Consider the following 22,885-nt stretch of genomic DNA (forward strand, 5'->3'; position numbering starts at 1 on the left):
TAAGTGTGTTGCATGCGCGGTCATTTACTTAAAGATATTTAAGATTGTGAAGGCCGATGGTCTCATGTTAGCTGTTTTTTGGTACTTGAAGCGATTTGCTAAAAATGGCGCTGTATAAATTATCAAATCGTTATTTGTGTCGCTGGTTCAAGAAGCGGGAAGTGCGCAAAATCTCAACATCCCAAAAAACAATTAGCAAATTATAATATAATTTCAATCTAAAATAGCATGTTAACAAATTACAATACAATGCACATGTTAATTTCAATTTACTCTGAATGTTGTAAATTCTTTAAAATATTTTTGAAATAACGTAATATCTGACATTGAAATAGTGGAGATTAAGATATTTATATATATCATCTAAATAAAATTACATTTTTTAATTTGCTTGCTCCTAGTCTACACACATCTATTGAAGTGCAAAAACAGAGACATTACAACATACCTATAGATATAGAATAGATTGGTCGTCCCATTACTTCAAAACATACTCACATCCAATGACATTACAAAACTTATAGACACGTAGTAGAGATCTCAAAGTGGCGAGCAACAGATAATTGCCGTCTTTTTAGTTTTTACCGTCATGTGTGTGATGATAACATAAAATTTTGTTTGTAAAACAAGTAAATTACGTACTTATACAATATATATAATTAAAAAATATAATTTTTTTATTTCAATCGTTTCCTGAAAATTTTAACCGCCATTTTTTATACATTTTTTAACTTTAACTCTACACAAGATGCCCTGAGGACAATAATTTCCCTCAGGGCCTATGTAATCTTTGGAGATGCCGTGTGGGGGGTCTTTTCGAGGAGAGAAGAAAAATTTGAATTTACTGGTATGTGAAATGATACTTGCCACATTTTGTGACACAATAACGTATCTATATGTTTGTAATGTCACTGCTGATTCCATCATAACCTCACACTATCAGTCCAGTCAGACGTTTATACATACAATACCAGATGGCCTTTTATAATGTATAATATTCTATTTCAATGGTTGTGCCATACTAAATGCAATCACAGTTGTGCAGAATCACAATTTGGATAAAAATTTATCTAATTAAATTCAGATTCAATCTTCTATGAGAATTTCCGGCTCGTTGTCCAGTTTTCTCCTCCGCTTGACACAGACGTACACTCCGCCGAGCAGCATCAGGAAAACGGGGATGCCGAGACCGATGGAGATGATGAGGATGACAAACAGGGAGAATCCTTCCAGAGGCGGTGATCCGTAACCCATTGTGAAAGACCTGGAATGTAGGGGTAAAATAGGTAATGAGTGTACCAGCTAAAATGTCGAGCGGCCAGCCATGCGCCGTCTGACACTATATCTGTAAAATTTTAATTGTTTTTTGCAAAATTATGATTTTGTAAATTGTATATATCTATCCTATGTAGTTTCTCAGGATAGCTACTTACTCTCTAATGTTATAAAAATATATTATAAAATGGAGACATACTGTAAACTCTTGAGTTTTATTATATTTTCCAGATACATAACCATTCTTCACCATGAAAATCTATTAATATAAAGAAGAAAGTCTGTGGCAAGTGGACAGGCGGCGCGGATTTGATTTGTATGCAAATTTACAGAATTATTAAATAAATAATATAATTATTAAAATAAACATATTTGCAAGTGACGAAACGACAAGCCAGAACAATATAAGATACGTTATTTCCCTTTGCTAAGTGAATAAAATATATTTTAGTATGCTAGGAGCATTTTTTAATGTTCAAAATACCATAAAATGGTGGTAAGTGTGGTGAGCTACTAGCAAATAATAAAATAAATAAATAAAGACGCTATAAAAAAATAAATATTAATTAAATAATATTGACACTATAAAAATAAATATAAATAAAGACACTATCAATACCATGCTATAAAAGCGTTCAATAGTCTAACACTTAAAAATAAAATTGAGGAAAGCAAAAATAAGTTCAGACACATAATTACAAAATGGATTAAAGATCAAAAAAGACAATATTACCAAAATTTCATAACATAAAATAATAAAACCTACACGTAACACACAAAACCAATATAAAACACACATCACTCACAAACACACAACATATAATATAAATTTACTGATTTTAACTTTTTTTCGTTTTATTTTAATTTTATTTTACTTTAATTTTAAATCTATATTTTTAGTTTAAATTTAACTTAATCTTATGTTTTTTTTCTTTTTCTTCACCAACATTATATATATTTTCTTTAAATGTATTATTTTTATTTTGTATTATAAAATAGAGGCCTCAGCACGGGTAAGTCACCACCCGTGAGGCCAACATTAGTGGATTGTACTATGAAATGTAAAATATTGTACCAAAATAAAAAAAATTTAAAAAAATCCACAGTGGATTTCTTGACACATTAGGGTTTAAATAACAATGATGAATGCAAAAATAATTTGGTAAATAATCTTTGTAATGGGAATAAGGCGCTGCCGCTGAGATTATCATTGTAAGGACTCTTTCTGTTACAAGCATCTTTTACGGAGAAACTACAACAAACCTATCAGCGGTATGCTTACATATAATTTAATATCAAATGGTGACATTTGCATTCAAACTTCATCAAACTTACCATATATTATAGAGAGATCTGGCGTAATATCCATCGCCCTTTCCGCCTAAACAGACAAAGGTCTTTTCTTTGAGCAGGACAAACTCCTCATTGAAGTTTCTGTAGAAGAAATCAGCCGTAGAGTTTTTGCGAATTTCCCCAGGAGACAGGACACCCAGGTGGACTTCTGTGGAAGTGGAAACGTCTCGTAGGGCGTCCGTGTAGGACACCGGCCGGAATTGGATGAATCCGCCATCTCCATTCTTAACTGTTTGCGGGGTTGATAATTCCATGATCTGAAAATGTTAAATTAAATACTGGTGTTACTTACGGAATTATAAACAATATTTAGGTTTGCGATACGAGTTTTTGGATTGGCTGTTTAAAAAAACATGAGCTTTCTTTGCAATTTTGTTGTAAAAATTGTCAACACACTTCGGTCGGGAAAGGTAGTTCTACCCGTTCGGTCGATTGATGCTTAACGGCAGGAAGGGTAGTTATACCTTTTTCGCCGGCATCATTTCAATGCATTGTACTCCTGTAAAATCAATGTAATTGACAATATTCCAAAAATGAATCACGATTAATAAGTAAAAATCTTCATTTCAATTGTCTAATTATGTGCAATAAATCTATGCATCTAGAAGTGTGGCTGACATTTGGCCAAATTCTGTCAGTAATGGTGAGTCATATAAATAGTTGAGTAAAGAAATAGCCGCCCAGACAGAATACCACATTTTATAACAAGCGGTTGTAATAATAATAATAAAAAGGAAAAAAATAAATGTGTAACCTTAATAAATAAACATTGTATAAGAAATACGCTACATATAATAAAAATCATATTATTTAGAAAGTATTTTAAGGAAATCATAATAAAAACTAGATAGATAATTGTAATGAGCTTTGAACTTTGAAACGAGTCGCAGATAGAGTATTTGTGTCATTGGTTATCGTTGTGCAAATTATGATTCGCTTTCATGTGACAGTATTTGTAAACATTGACTCGTGTTTATGTTGTCTGTGAACTTAATGCTTTGTATAATAATGTAACATACTAATTATATACACCTCATTGCTCAAACTATAATAAAATAAAATTCAATAGTATTGGTCACAACTTATGAAATAACTAGCTGTACCCCGCTATGCGTTTCTGTAGCTTCTTCCAGAACTTTCAAAAGCATTCTCAAACTTTCCGGAACCTTCTAGATTCACCGACACACTCCGCCACTCAGTTTGGTACCTTATAAAACCTTCATGAACTTTCTCCTTCTAGAGCATTTGAGAACCTTCATGAACTTTTTGGAACCTTACAGACTCACCGACACATTTTCATCACCCAACCCCACCAAACTCTCTTAATTTCGATGCGACACCAAGGGCTATCTACCACCATAACCACCGGTGGGTGGCAGTGGCTGGTTGTGAAGAAAATTAGGCGGGTAGGGAAACACGGGTTTCTTTTTATAATATACTAGCTAACGTGTACCGCGCGTTGTTTAGGAGATAGAGATATACCACTGCAGACTTTTTGTAGGTCTTTTTAAGGTATATGATTACAAACAAAGATCTTTATCTACTTTCTATAAATATAATATGCGTGTGTCATATAATAAACCTTCCAGAAAAAAATCTCAAAATGATAGTGTAAACCCTATCAAGATCCGTTGAGTAGTTTAGAAGAACTAAGCGCACAAACAGACAAACACAGATAGCAACTTTATTTTATACTATTTAGAGATATTAGATTAAATAACTCCATTATTGAATTTGATCATTATTGATCATTAATAGAATAGGGGAGAGATACAATGCCGGATATAAATAATTACCTACTCAAAATGCCTTCATGAGGAGAAGCAGAGAAGGTAGAACATTATTTGGTACATGCATGTTATTTGCAGTGGCAGTTTGCGGTCATTCTCAAATCAAAGTTTAGAAAACAAAAATAAATTCATTTAAAACTCTGTTCACATAAAAATCTATTCAATTTTTACTAAAATTTGTAAATGCATAAAAATAAATTCATTTAAAACTCTGTTCACATAAAAATCTATTCAATTTTTACTAAAATTTGTAAATGCATCAAATGTTGGTAAAAATATAAGAAAAGTGGTAAAAACTAGAGATGCAATGAATATTCGACAAATACTCGGTATTCGACTATTTTTTTAATATTCGGTATCTGACCGAATGCGGTATACTATGCAGCTGAATACCGAATATATAATAATGAAAATAAAAACCCATTTCAATCAAAAAGTGTAGACACCAACTTCCAAAATACTCTTTTAATAGACACCACTGCAAGGTGACGGAAGATAAATTTTAGATAGATAGTTTGCCCTACGAATGAGAGAAGCACTTTTCAAATAAAATCTGCAATTGCACTTTTCTCCATCCTCTCAGTTAGCATATTGGCAGTATTTCTTCAAACGTTTATCATTCCCATTTGTAAGAAATTATTATAAGCAATAATCAGTCACTTGAAATATTCATACAAATTGAAAATATCCCCCGAGTAAAAATAAATGCCGCCGACGGGAATTGAACCCGCACCTTCTGATGTCCGGTCAGGTGCTCTGGACCACTGAGCTACGTCGGCTTAGTAGGTCAGGTGCTCTGGACAACTGAGCTACTCCGGCTTAGTAGGTCTAGAGCACCTGACCGGACATCAGAAGGTACGGGTTCCACTCCCGTCGGATTATCTTAATTAGCTTAATCACTAGATGATCGGAAGATTTCAATAATTACTTCGATTCATCTGAGATTACGAGTTTATTTATTATCTTGAGATATTTACAATGAATATGTAGCTGGACTTACGTCCATTCTATAGGAAGTTCTAAGTTATTCAGATTCAGTTGAGGGAGGGAATTCGTACATAGTGAGATGCTTGTCTATAGATCAGCTAGCATCATATTCGGGCGATAGCTACCCAAATTTGGGTAGCTATAGATAGGTGATTTTTATAAATTTATTTTGAACTTCCAGTAATCAGCTAATATGTTTAGTCGCTAGCTAGTTTATATCGAATACCAAAAGACGTCACTAATGTTCCTCCGATGGAATATTCTAGTCAATGTTTTGTATTGTGTAGTCTGCACGTAGAGGCCATTTTGAATTGTTTTATAAAAATACATCTGTTTACATATTAAAAATTGCATTTATTTATGTCTATGAATAAAGACATTTCCAGTTGATAAGTTCAAGATAGGGCGATATAGGTAACTAACATACAAATTTCACGCTTTAGTAAATTTAACGATTTTTTATGAAACCTTAAAATATGGTATAGTGGTGAAAAATATAGGTGAATTCATTGGTTTAACGTTTAGGAGAGTATGGCCGCACAACGTGCGTCCGTTAAAAAAATGTGTGATAATATTAATTATTAATAACATTACTAAATATTTTTATTATTATTTTTTTTTTTTTTAATAAAACAAACACTTTGTATTTAACCACGAATATTTATTATTTTACACATCGACCGGTTTCGCTTATCCTAATAAGTTATTATTATATCCTGATGAAGCTTGGTCTAAGCGAAACCGGTCGATGAGTAAAATAATAAATATTCGTGGTTAAATACAAAGTGTTTGTTTTATTTTAAAAAATATAATGTCTAACCACAAAGTAAATGCTTCTTATGAAAAAATTTTTATTATTATTAATATCTGTTTGATTCGGTTATTTTGATATTATATATGTATTTTTTTAACAATATTTGATGTATGTTTACAATTTAAATTTTTTTTAATTTTTGAGGTGATAAAAACTTAATCTGTTGAACACTTTCTTCTCTCAAAAACTCATTCTCTTATGCTACGTATACATACGCGAGCTGAACTGCTGAGCTGAACGTCAACTTATGGGAAAGGAATGAAGCAATCGCAAATGGCGCAAAACGCCGCTTGCAATTGCTTCATTCCTTTCCATTCGTGGCTTGGTTCGCGTTTCGGTAATACCACCAACAAAAATCTCTATCTCTTGAGGTGTTTTTTTTTAATAAAGTACTTTATTGTATATTTACCTCAAATATTCCCGGAGTGTGTTCATCATCTAGTCCTTTCCTAATATTGACGTCGATCGATCCGTTTTTCTTCTCCGTACTGACGAAGAGCAATTCCAGGGCAAATCTGGAGTGGTTGAATTCTTTGGACATAGTCATATTTTGCAAAATGATATCCACGAGGGAAGAGTTGGCTGAATGAATCAGGTGGGGAAGTTCAAAAGCGTAAGATGTGTAGGGATAGAGATCCAACTGAAATAAATAAAATACTCTAGTATCCAAAATTTATTTAAATTTTTAAATAAATCTATTTGAATTTCACTTTTGTTTTCGGTAATGAATGAATGCTAATCTTGGAAGCGGAAATTAACCCACTTACCGAGATGCGATTGAGGTGAAACTCGACAGATAGAATCGATGTTGACGACGATACATTCTATCAACTTTTGGTGGCAATCACGTACACATACGCATTTCTCTGAAATCGGATTATATTTCAGCAATTAATATAAGAAATAAATGTCGGTCCTATCTGATCGGCATTTGGCATAGTTTATAGAGTTCTTGACTCCAGTTCCTGTGTAGGAAGTTTCCTTCCTCAATCAAACTATTTTTTTTTTAAATAAGTACTAGTTTTAAAAAATATTTAAAAAAAGTTGTATTTTATTAAAAAAAATCTTTGTTCTTTTAACATTTTTTTGTTAGTAAATTTTTTTTTTTATGTTGATAAAACACTTGACCTCTGAATAAATCTAATTTTGACTGTTCACATAGTAACCCTGTACAAACAATGGCATGCATAATTACATTTCAATGCAATACGAGGTATTTATATTACAATTTATCAAGGCAAAGTATAAATTTTATATGTAATTATTAACGCGTAATTTCTCGTTTTCTAGTGACGCCATGTTGAAAGTAAAAAAAGCACCCTCAGCCCTCGATGTGACATTTGTTCATATAACACATCTATGTATATTAAGTAGGCACTAGCGTAGCGGATTTCTCATAACCTAATCTAGTAAGTTTTTAGGCAAATTAAAAAAAAAAAATGTACCTGTTGAACGCTTAAAAAAACTTATTTAGCTTTATGGATAATATAATAAAAATTCAATATTGAATATTATTATACGAATGTAATATTTTTTTATAACACAAAAGAAAAAAAAAATCGACACGTAAAACACAAAGTTTTAAAATGTCTTTTAAAATACCTATATATATCTATATTTTTTTTGGTTTGACTGAGTATCGAATCTTCCTACCCAGGAACTGGAATCGACAAATCTATGAACCACGCCTAATGCCAATTGGGTAGGACCGACATTTATTTCGTATATTAACTGCTGTATTGTTATCCGATTTGAGAGAAATGTGCATATGTCCGCTTGTGGGTATGTGCCACCAAATATTGATAGAATGCATTGTCATCGACAATGAGTCTATCTCCCTAATTTCAGCTCGATCTGATGTCAGGAAGTGGGTTAATTTCCGCTTCCAAATTTGCATTCATTCATTACCGAAAACAAATGTGAAATTCAAATAGATGTATTTAAAAAGATGTTTTGACAATATGAGAGGAATTTTTGAACAGAAGGAAAGTAGAAATAACCAAATAATTACCTTAAGGGTGATGTTTCCAGATTTTATTTCACGTTCATTAGAAAATGATTTAGATCTCACGGTGATCATTACTTCTGCCTCTTCCTCCACCAAGTCAAGCCGTTCCCATCGCATTCCTTCTGTGTCAAAGCTCTTGGTGAAGGTCATGTTGTCGGGGTTGATTGCCCCTGTGTTATTCACATCGTCAAACTCCCAAATCTGAAGAAATAATGCAAATTATTTGATAAATAATTAATATTAAAAAAATGTCACTTCACAACAGTAGCAGTATTCTCTAAAGTGGGTTTGTATAGTGAACCCCCATTAATAAGATGAGATTATGAGACAAACTTGCATTATAATAAATTTAGTACATTATAAACAGCGCGCCATTAAAATTCTGGCTTTAAAATCGACGCGGCCGAAAAATACGGTCAAATGCCACCCCGATATTCCCATGCTGTGCGATATAAAATCAGCACAAAATACTACATACAAATAAAACCAAAGCAACACAATCACCCTGACGGTGAAATCTCAGAACCGACACCAAAACAGAACGGGCTTTGTACGTCACGAGAGAGAATCTCTCGAGAGTGACCTCTGGAATTTGACGAGTGTCACTGAGGTTAGCCAAGACATCACCGCCTGCGCCGGCGCTGAACTTTGTGGTACATAGACGCAAGTTAGTTAAATGTTACTTTTCTTTAGTAGTTTATAGAAAATCTTTATTTTCTTGTTTCTGCATTTCTCCAAGCGTTTGCTTTTAATGGCATTTGTAAATCTACTACTAGAACGCTACATTATGTTGCGCTTTTTAGTATGGCTTCGGCTTTATTGATTTTTAAGTTATTCTTATTAGTTATACATAGTATTGTACAATTGCGAAATTTAGTGTTATTTTGATAAACTAATGTCTATAAGACTAGGTTTTAATTCTTAGCACAAAGGATAATAGATTATTATAAGCAATAATTATTAGCCTGAAACGCCCACACAAATTGAAAAAATCTCTAAAAATAAGTGCTGAATCTCCCACTAGATGACTTCGAGATATATTATATCTTCATTTATTGGTGAAATATTTTTGACTTGTCAAATATTATTATTATTAAAGATAAACTAATATAACACAAGGTTTTTATGCATAGCTTAAAGGATAACAATTTATTACAAGCAATAATTATTAGTCTGACGCGCCCATACAAATTGAAAAAATCGCCTGAGATAAAAAAAAATACTAGTACATATTGAATTATTTGTCGGGTTTGGAATAAGCCGACATAGTTTAATCGGTAGAGCAGCTTTCACCGCAATCAGAAGGCTGCGAGTTCGATTCCCATCGGCGGCATTTATTTTATCTCGGGAGATTTTTTCAATTTGTATTTGTGTTTCGGGCTAATAATTATTTGAAATAGGTTTACAAATATAATATCTTCTCTTGATATTCTAAACCCCCAGTAAAAAAGACCACAAATCGCCAATGCTTTTAAGATATTTTCTTACCTTGTCAATGATCACCCCAAAGCTGTACTTTGGCTGATTTGCAAATTGTACAGACGAAGGTACATGGCCATTCCATGTCACATTAAGGGTATTATTGTTTTCTGTCAAGGCGAACAATATGGTGGGTTTGCCAAAGGTAAAATCCCAAATATTATGAATGGTATCATTCTCCCCGATGCCTCTCACATATAGAAAATTAATGTTCTTGCTGTTGCAGTCTATACATTGTGGGTTGATGTCCGAATGTAGCTAAAACATGAAATTATATATTATTTGACTACTTATAAATAAATTAGCAGACAATACAGATGTTGAAATGGTATTTTACAAACCTCTCGGTCGTAACCAAAAGCATTGGAAATTGATAAAATCACACAAAGGATGGCAAGTGCCTTCATTTTGACACACTTGAATAACTGAACTAACGATGAATAATAACAAACGCTGTTATTATATTATTATTTGTCACCACGCACTCGATGATTCAGATCAGATTCACACTGCTGGCAGATAAAGAGTATTATTGTTGTGTTTTGACACTTCGAATAAGTATTTATTAGTTTAAAAAAATAATATTTAGCCAAATGTCCAATTATTTGCGATACGTTTCACGGTTGTTTAGAATTTATAGCGTAAAGTTATCTTGTTCTTGTTGAGTCATTTATTATCACCATGAGATATTGATATATATACCACTCAATTATCACCATAAATATACCATGATTATCACTGTCGATCTCGATTCCATAAATATACCACTCTCCTCGATTCGATATTTGATCAATTCGACAAAAACACACACACAGTGATACCATTTTCTAAAAATAAAAAAACCTATATTGGAGGGGTAAAAAATAAACCGTTTTACCATCTTTTAAGGATAAAGAACCATAATAATTATGATAAACCTATTTTTTCGGCAGCTTTTTATTGAGAATTTAAGTAAGAAAACATCGGTACCTAAGTAAGTTATCAATAATGCGTCATTAAAAACAATCATATTATAATTTAAGTTTGAATAATAAGAATAAATATTGTTATTACTTCTAATTATTTTTATTTTTCTCATTTTACATAATATTTTACCTTACAGTTACCTTAGTGTAGGTACCCAATTAAAGTTACATGGCATATTAATTTTATTTCATGGATGCATTTCTATTATTTATTGACAAAGATTTTACTTAGATAAAGAGACATCGTGAACCCGAACTGAAGTTTAAGATCTACATTCCAGAATTAAAATTTGTACCACGCGACCAATGCTAAAAAATAGTATGTTACTCAAAGTACATCTTTTTGGTGACCGGTAAAATATATATAAATATAAATAGTTACCATGGACAATATTGTTATTGAAAACTTAACTGACTGCCCTACCATCGTCGTCACTTGATATTCTAAAAAATAAAAGTGGTGTTTACTAAGTTACTGTTTAATTTTTAATAATAGTGTCATATCACAAAGTTTCTGATTCATATGAACAAATAAAATAATATGCTTTTTCCCTGTTCCCTAAAAATGTTTTTTTCCCTTAGATATAGGGAAATTTTCCTAGACATTACATCACTGACGAAACGACAAATTTACGTCATCTGACTTTAGCATAGATATAAGTCATAGATTCAGTATCAGCAGACAGCCATTGGTTGAACGAGTTCTTACTCTTGAGTGATTCGCCAAGAAGAAAGTAGGGCAAGTGCTGAAATCAAATAGGAAATTCCCATAATAGCAAAAAAAAATCGGATTGATAAAATTTTCCTTCCTCGACCTATTTGACTAATTATGTTTGATCAATTTATGTATGATTTAAAAATGCCTTCAAAGTCCTACGGGAACTAATAACGAACATAATATGTTACATTATTTAAAAGAGGGTAAATATTCACTATTAAGACACACTATTTACGCATAGTAACCTAAATAATACATCGTTTCAACTTAATTAGACAATAAATTATTACTATGAGAAAAAAATATTGAAGTTGCCGAAAATTTTATTGCACCGTCACCTACCTTCAAATATAACGTAATTGATGGTAGGGAAGAGTTTTATGAACATTTAAGATGGTTGTATTACAGTACTAAAATTATCCGCATGAATTTGAACGATATTGCAACAAATTTGGGTTCATTATTTTCCATTTCCAAAAATTTTCTTACAGTAATTTAGTTGAAACGAAGATTTTTTTTAATGATATAATTTAATGCGTATTGAGAATATGTCTAAATAGTAACAGCCTTACTTATAAAATAAACGCTTTTCAACCTTTAAATTGTGTTTTCGTTCCATATTGAATAGTCCATACAATTTCTGTAATATGGAAATGTTTTACTAACAACTGTTTTTAAGTTGCTGCGAAAGAACTGACATCGCTGCATTTTGGCACGCACGGTATAAACGAGATAAAAAGGTGACATTTTTCTCGCAGATTCCCTAAACAAAAGAAATGCATTTTCACTATTTCGTTTTCTCTACAGTTTATCGAAGTTCGGAATAAAAATATGTGTTTGTTTTCAAATCCTTTCAAGTTAGAGATAAAAAATTTCCAATCCATAAATATTAAACTACATTTCAATTACAAAAAGGTAATTTCTAAAAATGGTATTAGCTTTTTACAACAACTAAAAAAAAGTCGTATCTAGCGTATTTAAAATACCTTGGAAATATTTCGAAATTCAATGAGAAATTTCATGTTTCTACAACCAACCTTCTTTGGCTGTGTAGATATTTTTCCATGAACTATTATTCTAAAGTCGTTAAATGTCAGTTTACATTTGTAATGATTTTACTTGCACGGTAGTTCATCAATTGTATGACATATTCATCACGTTTATTAATAAGGCTGTAAATTTTTACCCTAAAAAGTTTATGAACGAACGTGATAATTAAAAAAGTTCTCTATCCCAGTCTCCTCCAAATAAAATAAAATAATCTTGCCTGTTTATAAGTTTTATCCTAGCAACACTACGCAACCTGGCAACACCACGCATTGTCAAAGTGACAGCTCACGTCAGTGGTCACGATCACATTTATGATGTGTTGTCATATTTCATAAAGAATCTCATATGTCAAGGGTCATCTATATTGAATGAAATGTAAATTTGTTTTAAAACGGTTGGATAGATTTATTTAAGATTATTCGAAAGCAACCGTTAGCCATGTTACCTGTTATTGTAATCCTCTTCAGCGGGAAAAGAAAAAGTGGAAAGGATTACCTTACTGAACGACTTCATCAAATGTCAGTATTTTTAAAATATTGAAGTTGTATTCAATTCGTATATGCTAATAATTGAAGTGTTCGATTATAATATTAGGTTTTTAATTATTAAATTACTTTTTGGTTAGAGAAGAAACATGCTAAGTCGAGTTTAAATTCAAAACCCCTCGAATATAAATTTGTTTTTGTTTTTTTGTAATTATTATTTTTCAACTCCACGCACACAGGATACGCTTAGGTGTCTGAACACTCCCTCGTCCCGATTTTTAACCGGTTGTTTATTCACGTTGGGTTGCGAGCAACCATGCACCATTTGCGGACGTCGCAACAGTTGTCTTGCGAACACTTATCAGTGAAAAAGTGCCGAATACTTGGGCACCTAGTATCAAGTTATGCGTTTAAATAAGAGCAATAATTAATATATTATTAGCCAATCGAGATCAAGAAATAAGTGTTGTTTGATATTTTCAATTAACCCCTATTTATTTAATTGGAGAAATATGTTATCAAAATCAGTAAAAATGCAGAAACGAAATTTTAATTAATATCATTCTTCAAAATATTAATATGGAAACATGAAACTAGTTACTGCGGTTTAAAGCCAATGAATTCACCTAGATTTCACCGTCTATCTACACGGCCGGCGTGGTCTAGTGGTATACGCTTTCGACTACAGATCCGAAGGTCGCGGGTTCGAACCCGGCGTGCGCAAATAAATTTTATTTGATTAATTTGTGTTATTTCACAATTAATTAATTAAAAATAATATATAGTATATTTGCGGCACGTTCCAGAGTGGAAGATACTCTCAGTATCGCCCTGGTGTAAGACCACCATTCAGAATTGAAACGTTGCTTGAAATGGCTTTAGCCGTGTTTGGTGACCAGATCTGAATAGCCAGGTACTTCCCCACCTTCTTCTTCCCCATCTCCCTCCCCTCCCCAATACCCTCAGCCTCACAACATACCCCAATTGGGGATGCCATAGTCTCACTGGCTCCAGACGGGAGCAGTTGGGACTCTTGTGCGGTAATACTGTAAAAAAAAAAAAAAATCTCATATTTTTTAAGTTCTGTAAATTTGGCACATGGCAAGCGATCACTAAAAACATTTTTGCAAACTCGCCATATTATATACCTAAAACCGCTTGAGTGGTTATAAGAGAATATAATTCAACTTTCGTATGGTGAGAGGGATTGAATAGAGCGGGTATTCGTTGAACACATGTTCGGTTGTCTGCACCGCCCTCTTTAAGGCCCAACCTGTGCATCATGTGAGCACAGTGGCTGTGGGAGCACCTTATCCTATTGATAGAGGAACAGAGTTTACGAGGCAGAGAGAACTCAGGCTGTCTCTCAGTGGGGTCGTTTATGAGATGGGCATTTCTCGCGTTAGCCGATTGCCACTCAAGTTTCCACCTATCTTCTGGAGTGAGTGTTTTCCGAAAGAGCCTCTTTTCTTCTATCCAGAAAGGTTTTAGGCGACATGCAAGGTGAGAGACGACATCGTAGTGCAAAGGTAATGCACTATATTGCGGCGCCTTCTTGTGTCCCCTCAGTGTTGCAATTTACCAAATTTTTTGCAGAATTATTTTGCGAGTACAGCGATACAGCGGAGAGGATAAGATTTCATACTTGTAAATTGGTATTTTTATTGTAATTCCAGCCTAGGCAGCAATCTGTGCACCATCATAAAGATCTCCCAGCCCATCAAGAGCCACTGGGCCAAGTGCAAGGGCCTGAGTCTGGAGAGGCTGTTGGGAGACGGAGAGTACAAGGAATTGTACAGACTGGAGATGATCAAGTGGAGCGAGGAAATGAGAGACAAGGACTACGGCTGCTTCTGCAAGCTCGCTTGTGACTATGGTAAGGCAGAATGTCAAGTGTCTCGTGTGAACCTGATCTGGCATAACACTAATTTATTTATTTTGTGTCAGTTATACTATACAGTCAATTCTGTTTTTACACAGTATTTTTCTACACAATTTTGATATTTATTTATCTTGCTCTCATTAAGAAGGTTATTCAGTAAATTTATTTTTCACTAAATATTCACAGTTTACAAGAAGTGTAGAGCAAAAATTGTATGGTAAAAAGTAGAATAAGAGAAATGTGATCATATTGTGAAACTTTGGGTGGTGATTATTCATAATCACGTCCCTGTGTACGTCCCTGAACACCCTGTATATGCTGCTGTCGCATATGCGAATTATCGACAGCTATAAAATGTTGATGTCACATATCATCTAGCTGGTGTAAAGCTGTCCTAAGACACTTTCTTTAGTTTTTTTCTCAATGGTCAGTGGTTAAACTAAGTCAAATACGTCCTTTAACCCCCTGTATATTACAGTAGGTTAAAAATCTTTCCACATTTAATATTATTTATTTTTATGTATTTTTACTTGCAGCCAAACCCGCTAAAGTCTGGATCGTGAGTGACATTCGAAGGCGAACAGACCTCAAATGGTTCAGAGAAAATTACGGCTCCAAAATTGTAACCGTGAAGGTGGTGGCAGATGAACATATTCGGGTCAAGAGAGGTCTGGTCTTCACCAAGGGAGTGGATGATGCGCCGTCAGAGTGTGATTTGGACGGGCTGGATAAATGGGACTACCTCATCAATAACAGTCATTCCTCTGAACATGTTGAAGATAGCTTGGCTGAAATATTGAATGTCATCAAGATGAAAGTAGCTGAATGATTGTAAAATATTGAAAAAATACCAATAATTATGTGTACAGTACTTTCTCAATAATCCGCCGCTCGACTCTCCGACAGTTACTATAATCTACCATTATTTTTACTATGTAGTTGAAAGCACAAAATCAAGCTCTATAAATCGACGGTATTCATTTCTCAAATTCAATAGTCTGCTGCGTGCCTAGACTCAAGCTCTAATCTTTGTACACTGACGGGTTGGGTTATCTTAATTTTAAACACTCAGTTAGTATACCACTGTCTAGCTAGAGCTGTCTATTCTAGAGCTGACCATTTTACAAGTCACCAGGGTTGATTATTGTTGTTTTATGACATTGACGTTAGTCCTCTTTGTATTCTAGCAACTGTCGCATGTGTTTCTGTTTGTTTCTTTCTGCCACGTTATTGTTTGAATAAGTTTAAAAAATGGGGTCTTCTTGCAAGCGTAAACATGAAACCTTAACTTTAAACAAAAAATTGAAATTTTACGAAATATCGATTGCAGTTTTTATTTGTTGTTACGAAATGCCTGTTTTAATTTTTAGCATATTTTTGTATATATGCACTATAATGCGCTGCTTTCACTTACTGAACACTTTTTTGGACGGTTTTTGGGGTTACGGATTAGTGAGAGAGTACTGTATTATTACTTGGAAGAAAATAAGTTCTTCTTCTTTGTATGGTGTAGGAGAGTTTGTGGAGTTCAAAGTAGGATTATTCAGCCAAAGCAGTCGATAGCATGGGGAAGTCACCTGGTTCAGCGCAGGTGTGCCTCCAAAACATTCTTCTACGTTGTGTTCTCTTATACATGTCCACATTCGCACAATTCAGAATCCTTTGGGCTCCATTTGTGAATCTCATATGCATAGCGACTTGTGATTGCACGAGAGAGAAAGAAAACATGTAACTTGGAACATTCCTGTTCTGTGTGAGCCATTGCGTCTGCTTTCAGACTCGTTGTGTTTCTCTAATACTTATTATTATGGTGTTTTGTTTAGTGATTATTATTACCATAGGATATTGTTTTTTAAAGGGTTTTAGTACGGGTGTCGCACATATGGTTGTTGGATGAAATATATTTAAATCTATTAGAACTACAGTGCTGATTTTATATTTAAGCATAAATTGTATTGAAAAGCTATTATGTCTTTCCGCTATGGAATTCGATCTTGATCTGTCCGACTGCCAGTTAGGTTAGTTAGGGTCTAACCAAAGATATTAGAAGAACGAGATGTGCTATGCGCAGTTCGTACTGAGTGGAATTGTTTTGCTGAGTGTCGCCGGTTTTGTTCACCAATACTACTGCACACCTTCGCTTGCGCTAAGGTATCCGCACTAATACATAGAACAGATTTCTGTGCGTACACGTCCCGATACCGTTCAAAGTACCCTAATTAGGTAGTACTCCGGCTACGGTCCGGCGGCCAACATAGCATATCTCGTTCTTCTAATATCTTTGGGTCTAACCAACAAGGTAACCTCAAAGTTCATTTCTTTTATTTTTTTCTAAAATGATTTTGGATATTTAGATCTTCTAATCATGTATTTTTTTTTGAATTTTTGATTTTGAAACCTTATACCATGATTATTATTATTTCATTATGTTATTAGAAATGTTTTATTTGTATGTTCCTAACAGGCTCACTGCCAGCCTTGGACAGTGAAGGTTTGAAAAACTCTTTTTTTGAAAAATTTAACATTTTTTGGCTCCATGTTTTAACTATAAAATAAGTCAAAAATATTATTTTTGTTTGTTTTGTTAAAGGTGCAGCCATATTACTCTATACTCATCAAAGCGTTTTTTTAAACTATTGCTCGCAATACAATCCCATAGAAACCTCTCACACCTGACAGATTTAGTGCTATAAGTGTGGGCGTGGCGATGATGATATGGCTTGATCTGCTATCCGACCAAATAAGCGTTGATGTGTATAGCGTAATGTGTCTTAGGCTTAAAGCAAGGCATTAGCACAAGGCCAGCATAAAACAATACATCGTGACAGTTGTCGGATGAACACTGAGCAATGAAAGAGAGTTTTTCGAAATGTTTGCCAATTGGCGGAGTTCGGAGTGAACTTGTTAACGGGTTAATATATTTGTTGTTTAATGTTGGGTTAAGAAAAATCTCTCTAATTTTATTGAGTTCAATGTAATATTGCCATGACCAATAAATTAATATGTAATTTATTATTAGATTTTGTTTGTTTAAGTTTTTATTTATTTTTTATTCATTTTGTATTTATCTATTTTGGCGAACTCCGTAATATTTTTTTAGATAATGCCTTCTGGTGGTGGAATCGCATTCTCAAATAATGTTGTCAGTAAATTGTTTTCTGTTTTGATTTTTTTGTTGTAGGTACCTATTACTTTTAATAATAATAATAATAATAATTGTTTTATTATTTTTATTTTTCTGGAGACGGTGAATTTTTTTTTTCCCATTTGATATCTGGTGATTTGACGTGTTGTTGTTCTTGTATTGTTTTGTATTTATTTTACTTATATAATGCACTTACATAGTGTTGATTGACTAGCTGATCATTTGTGGAAAAGTGAGTGGAAGGGTTAAGTTTTTCCTTTGGGGAAGACTTAACCCGGACAACTAAATCGGAAGTTTAAAAAAAAAATAATTTAATACTTATAAGTCGTGGAGTTGCAAAACCCTCTCTGGAATATTTCGGAATATGGAGATAGACGTGAAAAACTGTTTGGAACACCCTGAATACACCGTTGGTGTTAAATATTTATCAAAATTATTTTCCGACCTGGCAATGCTTCGCTATTGCGAATATCTTCCTCGGTTGTCTGGACTTTTTTCACCATTCACTGTTGTATACCACAATGTTACTGTCAACAAAAAACTACATTATATCGACATTAATTCAATTCCGTGTCTCATTCCAGTGCAAACATATTGCGTTGAGTATTCCTCGGGCGTCCCCGACTTTTTCTATCATTCAAACAACTCTGGAAACACTCCTGGCGTAAAAGAACAATCCTTGAAATTTTATCGAAATCGGTAGACTATTTTTCAAGTTTTGCGAGCACATACATATGCAGGCTAAATTTTGATTTAAATAGATTATACATTCTTCTTTTGGTATTAATTAAGTGAAAAATATTAATATTATATTAACTTTTTTTGAGAATGTATCGAAACCAACTAAAAATTCCAGAGTGGTTTTTGACTCCACGACTCTTATAATGTAATATTTGCAAACAAAGAGATTTACAAATATTTAACAACAAATTTGAAAAAAATCATTGCAGGATCTTATGTTATAATAATATATAATCATTATGTTTTATTTTTCCTTTTATTCTATCCTCACATGTAATCTGAAATAAGTTATTATTATTGTTACAATTTTTTAAGTGTTGATATTATTATATACTAATGGCATTTATTTTAATTCTCACATACATATATATATTTTACTTGTATATAAAATGATCTGTTCCAATGAATTTCGATTGTTATTTTTTTCTGCAATGATAAAAATTTGGAAAAAAGTGTTCGGGTTAGTTGTATAAGTTTTATTGATTCTCAAATGGTGCTGTTATTGTGGGATAATTAATAAACATTCCCTGATTTAGTGTTTTTATTTATTTTTAATTATAACTCTTCTTATTATTATTCGTTTTCAGCAAATATATATACACGGTGTCCGGAAACTCGTAGTACAAGCTGGAAACTGGAGAATCTACACCACATGGGGAACCCAAATAAACAAAGTTTTTTGATTTGAGCATTTTCACAAAAAAAAAAAAAAAACCAAAAAAAAATATTTTTCGGCTATTTTAGGGTTAAAGTTTTTTCTGGTTTTTAGGGTTGAACAACAGATGTTTTAACCCTGCAGAGCAGAAATATTTTATGATTACACCGGATTAAATGAAGGGTGATTTCAAAATAATGCTTCAAATCCGAGTTTCTTCATTTGTTTTACTTTCAAATAGTTTTAATTAGTTGGATACTTTGATCTTCAGTAATAATTTATAAGAATTTGATTAAAAAAAAAAAAAAAAAATCAACTTTAACTCGATTTACTCGATAACGAAAGCTCAAAAAAAAAAAATATACTACAAAATCGACTCCAAATGTGATGTAGATTCACTAGTTTCCCGCTTGTACTATGAGTTTCCGGACATCCTGTATATAAGTTTTTTATTTTTTTTTTAAAAAGAAAGACAAACATTCCTGGGTTACGAATAACCCGACAATATTTGAAAATCTCCTACTACCACCACAGTAAGCTAAAAATGTTGCTTTTGTTGTGGTGGAGGACTTAGCCAGCCGAGGAATTGAACACACTACGCCTGGGTGGGACCCAAACGCGGTGTCAACTCAAATATCAAATATATAGAGGTTCAAATTAATAGACGAGCCAATCAGGGGAACGGGAACAAACCAACTTGCTATATGTTCCACTTTTGGTGATTTGTCAATAAATGAATCTGCTTGCGAATTACTAATCCTTTTTCAATGGCGTGCGAAATGGCTGGCTTCGTAAAAATTATGTATCCCAAATTGGGTAAACAAAGTTCGGGCTTTTTTCCAAAATTTAATATTTTGTTTCACTATTTAGTTAGACATTTTTACAAATGTGTTATAATTTACCCACCTCACTTAATTTTTACCTTCTCTACACCAGGTGATTCATATAAGAAGGAACATTCAGATCCTGTGCAGAAAAGTCCCACAATGGACAGCGCTGTAAACCTTTGCCTTTCTTTGGTGATCTTTAGTTTTCTGTGCATGATCTGTTTATTTCAATGTGTGCTCTTGGGTGGTCAATGTATGACTGATGTCATAGTTTATTCGAAGCATTCTCAAACCCTCCTGTTGCCAAGAAAATGGTATTTTGGTTTGCCTCCAGCTCATCGAAATTATACCCAGATTTCATGCTAGGGTAAATCTGTTAATTGGATGTCTGTGTGATAAAATATATTTAAAAAATATGGTTCTTGGTAGTATCTAATATCTAAGTGTTACTGGAAAGGGATAAAGGAATATTAAGAGACACAATACAAGGAGGACACTAGTGACCCCCTTTTGGGAGATTTTTACCTTCAGGTCTATAAAGGTTAACAAAGAACAACTCTGGAAGGCTTGTGATACTATTTAGAACTCTGAACATTATTAGCTTTGTTAAGTCATCTTATCGTACCATCTTAAGTACCATATCGCTCATGGTTTTTCTACAAGATACATCAGTTAAATCAAGTTTAATTGATGGCCTCCATGGTGTGCACAAGTAAATTTTATTTGATTAATTTATGTTATTTCACAATTTATTAATCCAGAGTGGAAGATACTCTTAGTACCGCCCTGGTATGAGACCACCATTCAGAATTGAAACATTGCTTGAAATGGCTTTAACCATGTTTGGTGACCAGATCTGAATATCCAGGTAATTTTCCACCTTCCTCTTCCCCATCTCCTTCCCCTCCCCTCTACCTTCAGCCTCAAAACATATCCCAATTGGGGACACCATAGGCTTGGGCTCTAGACGGTTGGGACTATTAGCAATTGTTATCAATCGGGACTCCTATGAGGTATTCATATAAAAATGAACATAATTAATTTGTGCAATGGGTATGGACAATTTGAAAATGATAAACCTTAGTATTTTTTTTTTGAACTCTCCCAATTTTTAATTGATATGGTTCAAATAATGGGGACCAAATTGTAGAATTGTGTTAAAATAATAAATAATTTATTACTAAGGCAGTGAAGACAATCTCAAAAGAATAGAGCAAAGTAAAATATTATACTGTTCTTATTAAAACAATTCCCGAGCATTTCATACCTTATTTGTTAGGTAAGTACTTCATCGATGCGTAGGACAAATGTGTTATTTTCATAGATTAATGTATTTGATATGAGACACGCTTTTAAGTGGAATATTTTTGATAATATAAGACACGCTTTTAAGTGGAATATTTTTGATAATATAATCAGGCACAATAGGATTTTCGTTTCTAGAGAATGATATAAATTAACACCAAAAAAAGAGTTTATTGTAATTACACCACTCCTGTAAACAATCAAGATTATATTGAAGAAAATTACGATCATTGATCATCGGTCATCGGCAAGCAGAGCACATTTACTCCCTTAAATATTGTTACAATATCATTGATAAATGTTAAAAAATACTACAGGTCCCAAGTGAGAACTCTGTGGAACTCCACTGGTAGCCTCAAATTGCTTTGAAATCTTATCTACAATTATTAAATACATCTATTTGAATATGGATTTTGTTTTCTTGAAATGGCTTTGGCCGTGTTTGGTGACCAGATCTGAATAGCCAGGTACTTCCCACCTTCCTCGGGGTGTAACTGGCATGAAGATTAACATAATAAATATAGCACAATAAGCAAATAATTCAATAACGAATACATTGACATACAATACATAAAAGAATTTATGTAAAATAAACATTCACAGGAATTTTTATTGTGACGACAAGAAAGCATTTCAACAATTTTTCGAAACTGAAAAATGTTCTTTCATTAAAGCACTGTATAAAGAGATGGGACATGACATCTATTGAAAATAGAAAAACCATTTGCTGTGTGAAACGGTTATCTCAGCGAATATCGCACTTACGAAGACGCGTGAACTTTTGAAATATAACCTAATTTTTTTATAATATGTCTCTTCAAAACGCCCACATTTTGGCCAGCGTAACCTCGAGGGTGCAAATTGTCCAAAATGTGGCCAAATGAGGTTCATTGGTTATTATGCAGGTAGATTTTAAAAATGTTATGTTTATCTTGATATTAATATACAATTACACAGGAATAGAAACAACAAAACCTATTCAAAGAGCTCATAAAATATAATCAGTGAATATTTATACAGGTCTGTTCTAAGGAACCAAATGATCATGAAAATGCTAGTGAATTGTTCTATGAAAAATAAAATTAAATGATTATTTGAGTTTTTTAATGACTTGATCTTATTGAAGATTAAAATGTATTATACATGTATGCAAACATTTTTTTGAAGTGAAACTTCTTTACGCGCGTCATGCAATTTCGAGGACCGGAGTAAAACCGACTCATGACCGAAACGAAAATGCGGGTACCCCCACCACCGATTAAAGTTCATTTGATCTAGTCAAAGTTTTGAAGTAACATATAAATGCTTCTTAGCTCATCCCGACAACTGGCGTTGGTGGTGTAATGGTCAGCATAGTTGCCTTCCAAGCAGTTGATCCGAGTTCGATTCTCGGCCATCGCACATTA

General features: G+C 33.2%; 2 protein-coding genes across 2 annotated transcripts; one reads left to right on the plus strand and one right to left on the minus strand.

Annotated features, from left to right (window-relative positions):
- Positions 1 to 866: 866 nt before the first annotated feature.
- Positions 867 to 10,434, minus strand: LOC149426043 (glycosylated lysosomal membrane protein-like). The gene is made up of 6 exons (XM_089643004.1): positions 10,048 to 10,434; positions 9,716 to 9,964; positions 8,231 to 8,428; positions 6,629 to 6,859; positions 2,611 to 2,885; positions 867 to 1,264 (listed from the first exon to the last, which is right to left on the minus strand). The coding sequence occupies exons 1-6, from the start codon at positions 10,111 to 10,113 to the stop codon at positions 1,087 to 1,089; spliced, it is 1,197 nt and encodes a 398-aa protein (XP_089499130.1). The 5' UTR covers positions 10,114 to 10,434; the 3' UTR covers positions 867 to 1,086.
- Positions 10,435 to 12,740: 2,306 nt separating this feature from the next.
- Positions 12,741 to 19,003, plus strand: Pmvk (Phosphomevalonate kinase). Its single transcript, XM_089643015.1, has 3 exons — positions 12,741 to 12,957; positions 14,601 to 14,800; positions 15,343 to 19,003. Exons 1-3 carry the CDS (start codon positions 12,878 to 12,880, stop codon positions 15,633 to 15,635), a joined length of 573 nt encoding a protein of 190 aa, XP_089499141.1. The 5' UTR covers positions 12,741 to 12,877; the 3' UTR covers positions 15,636 to 19,003.
- Positions 19,004 to 22,885: the final 3,882 nt, after the last annotated feature.

The sequence above is a fragment of the Hesperophylax consimilis genome, chromosome 2 (genome assembly GCF_061612785.1).
Source record: "Hesperophylax consimilis isolate HC1 chromosome 2, BYU_Hcon_1.0, whole genome shotgun sequence".
Lineage (NCBI taxonomy): Eukaryota > Metazoa > Arthropoda > Insecta > Trichoptera > Limnephilidae > Hesperophylax > Hesperophylax consimilis.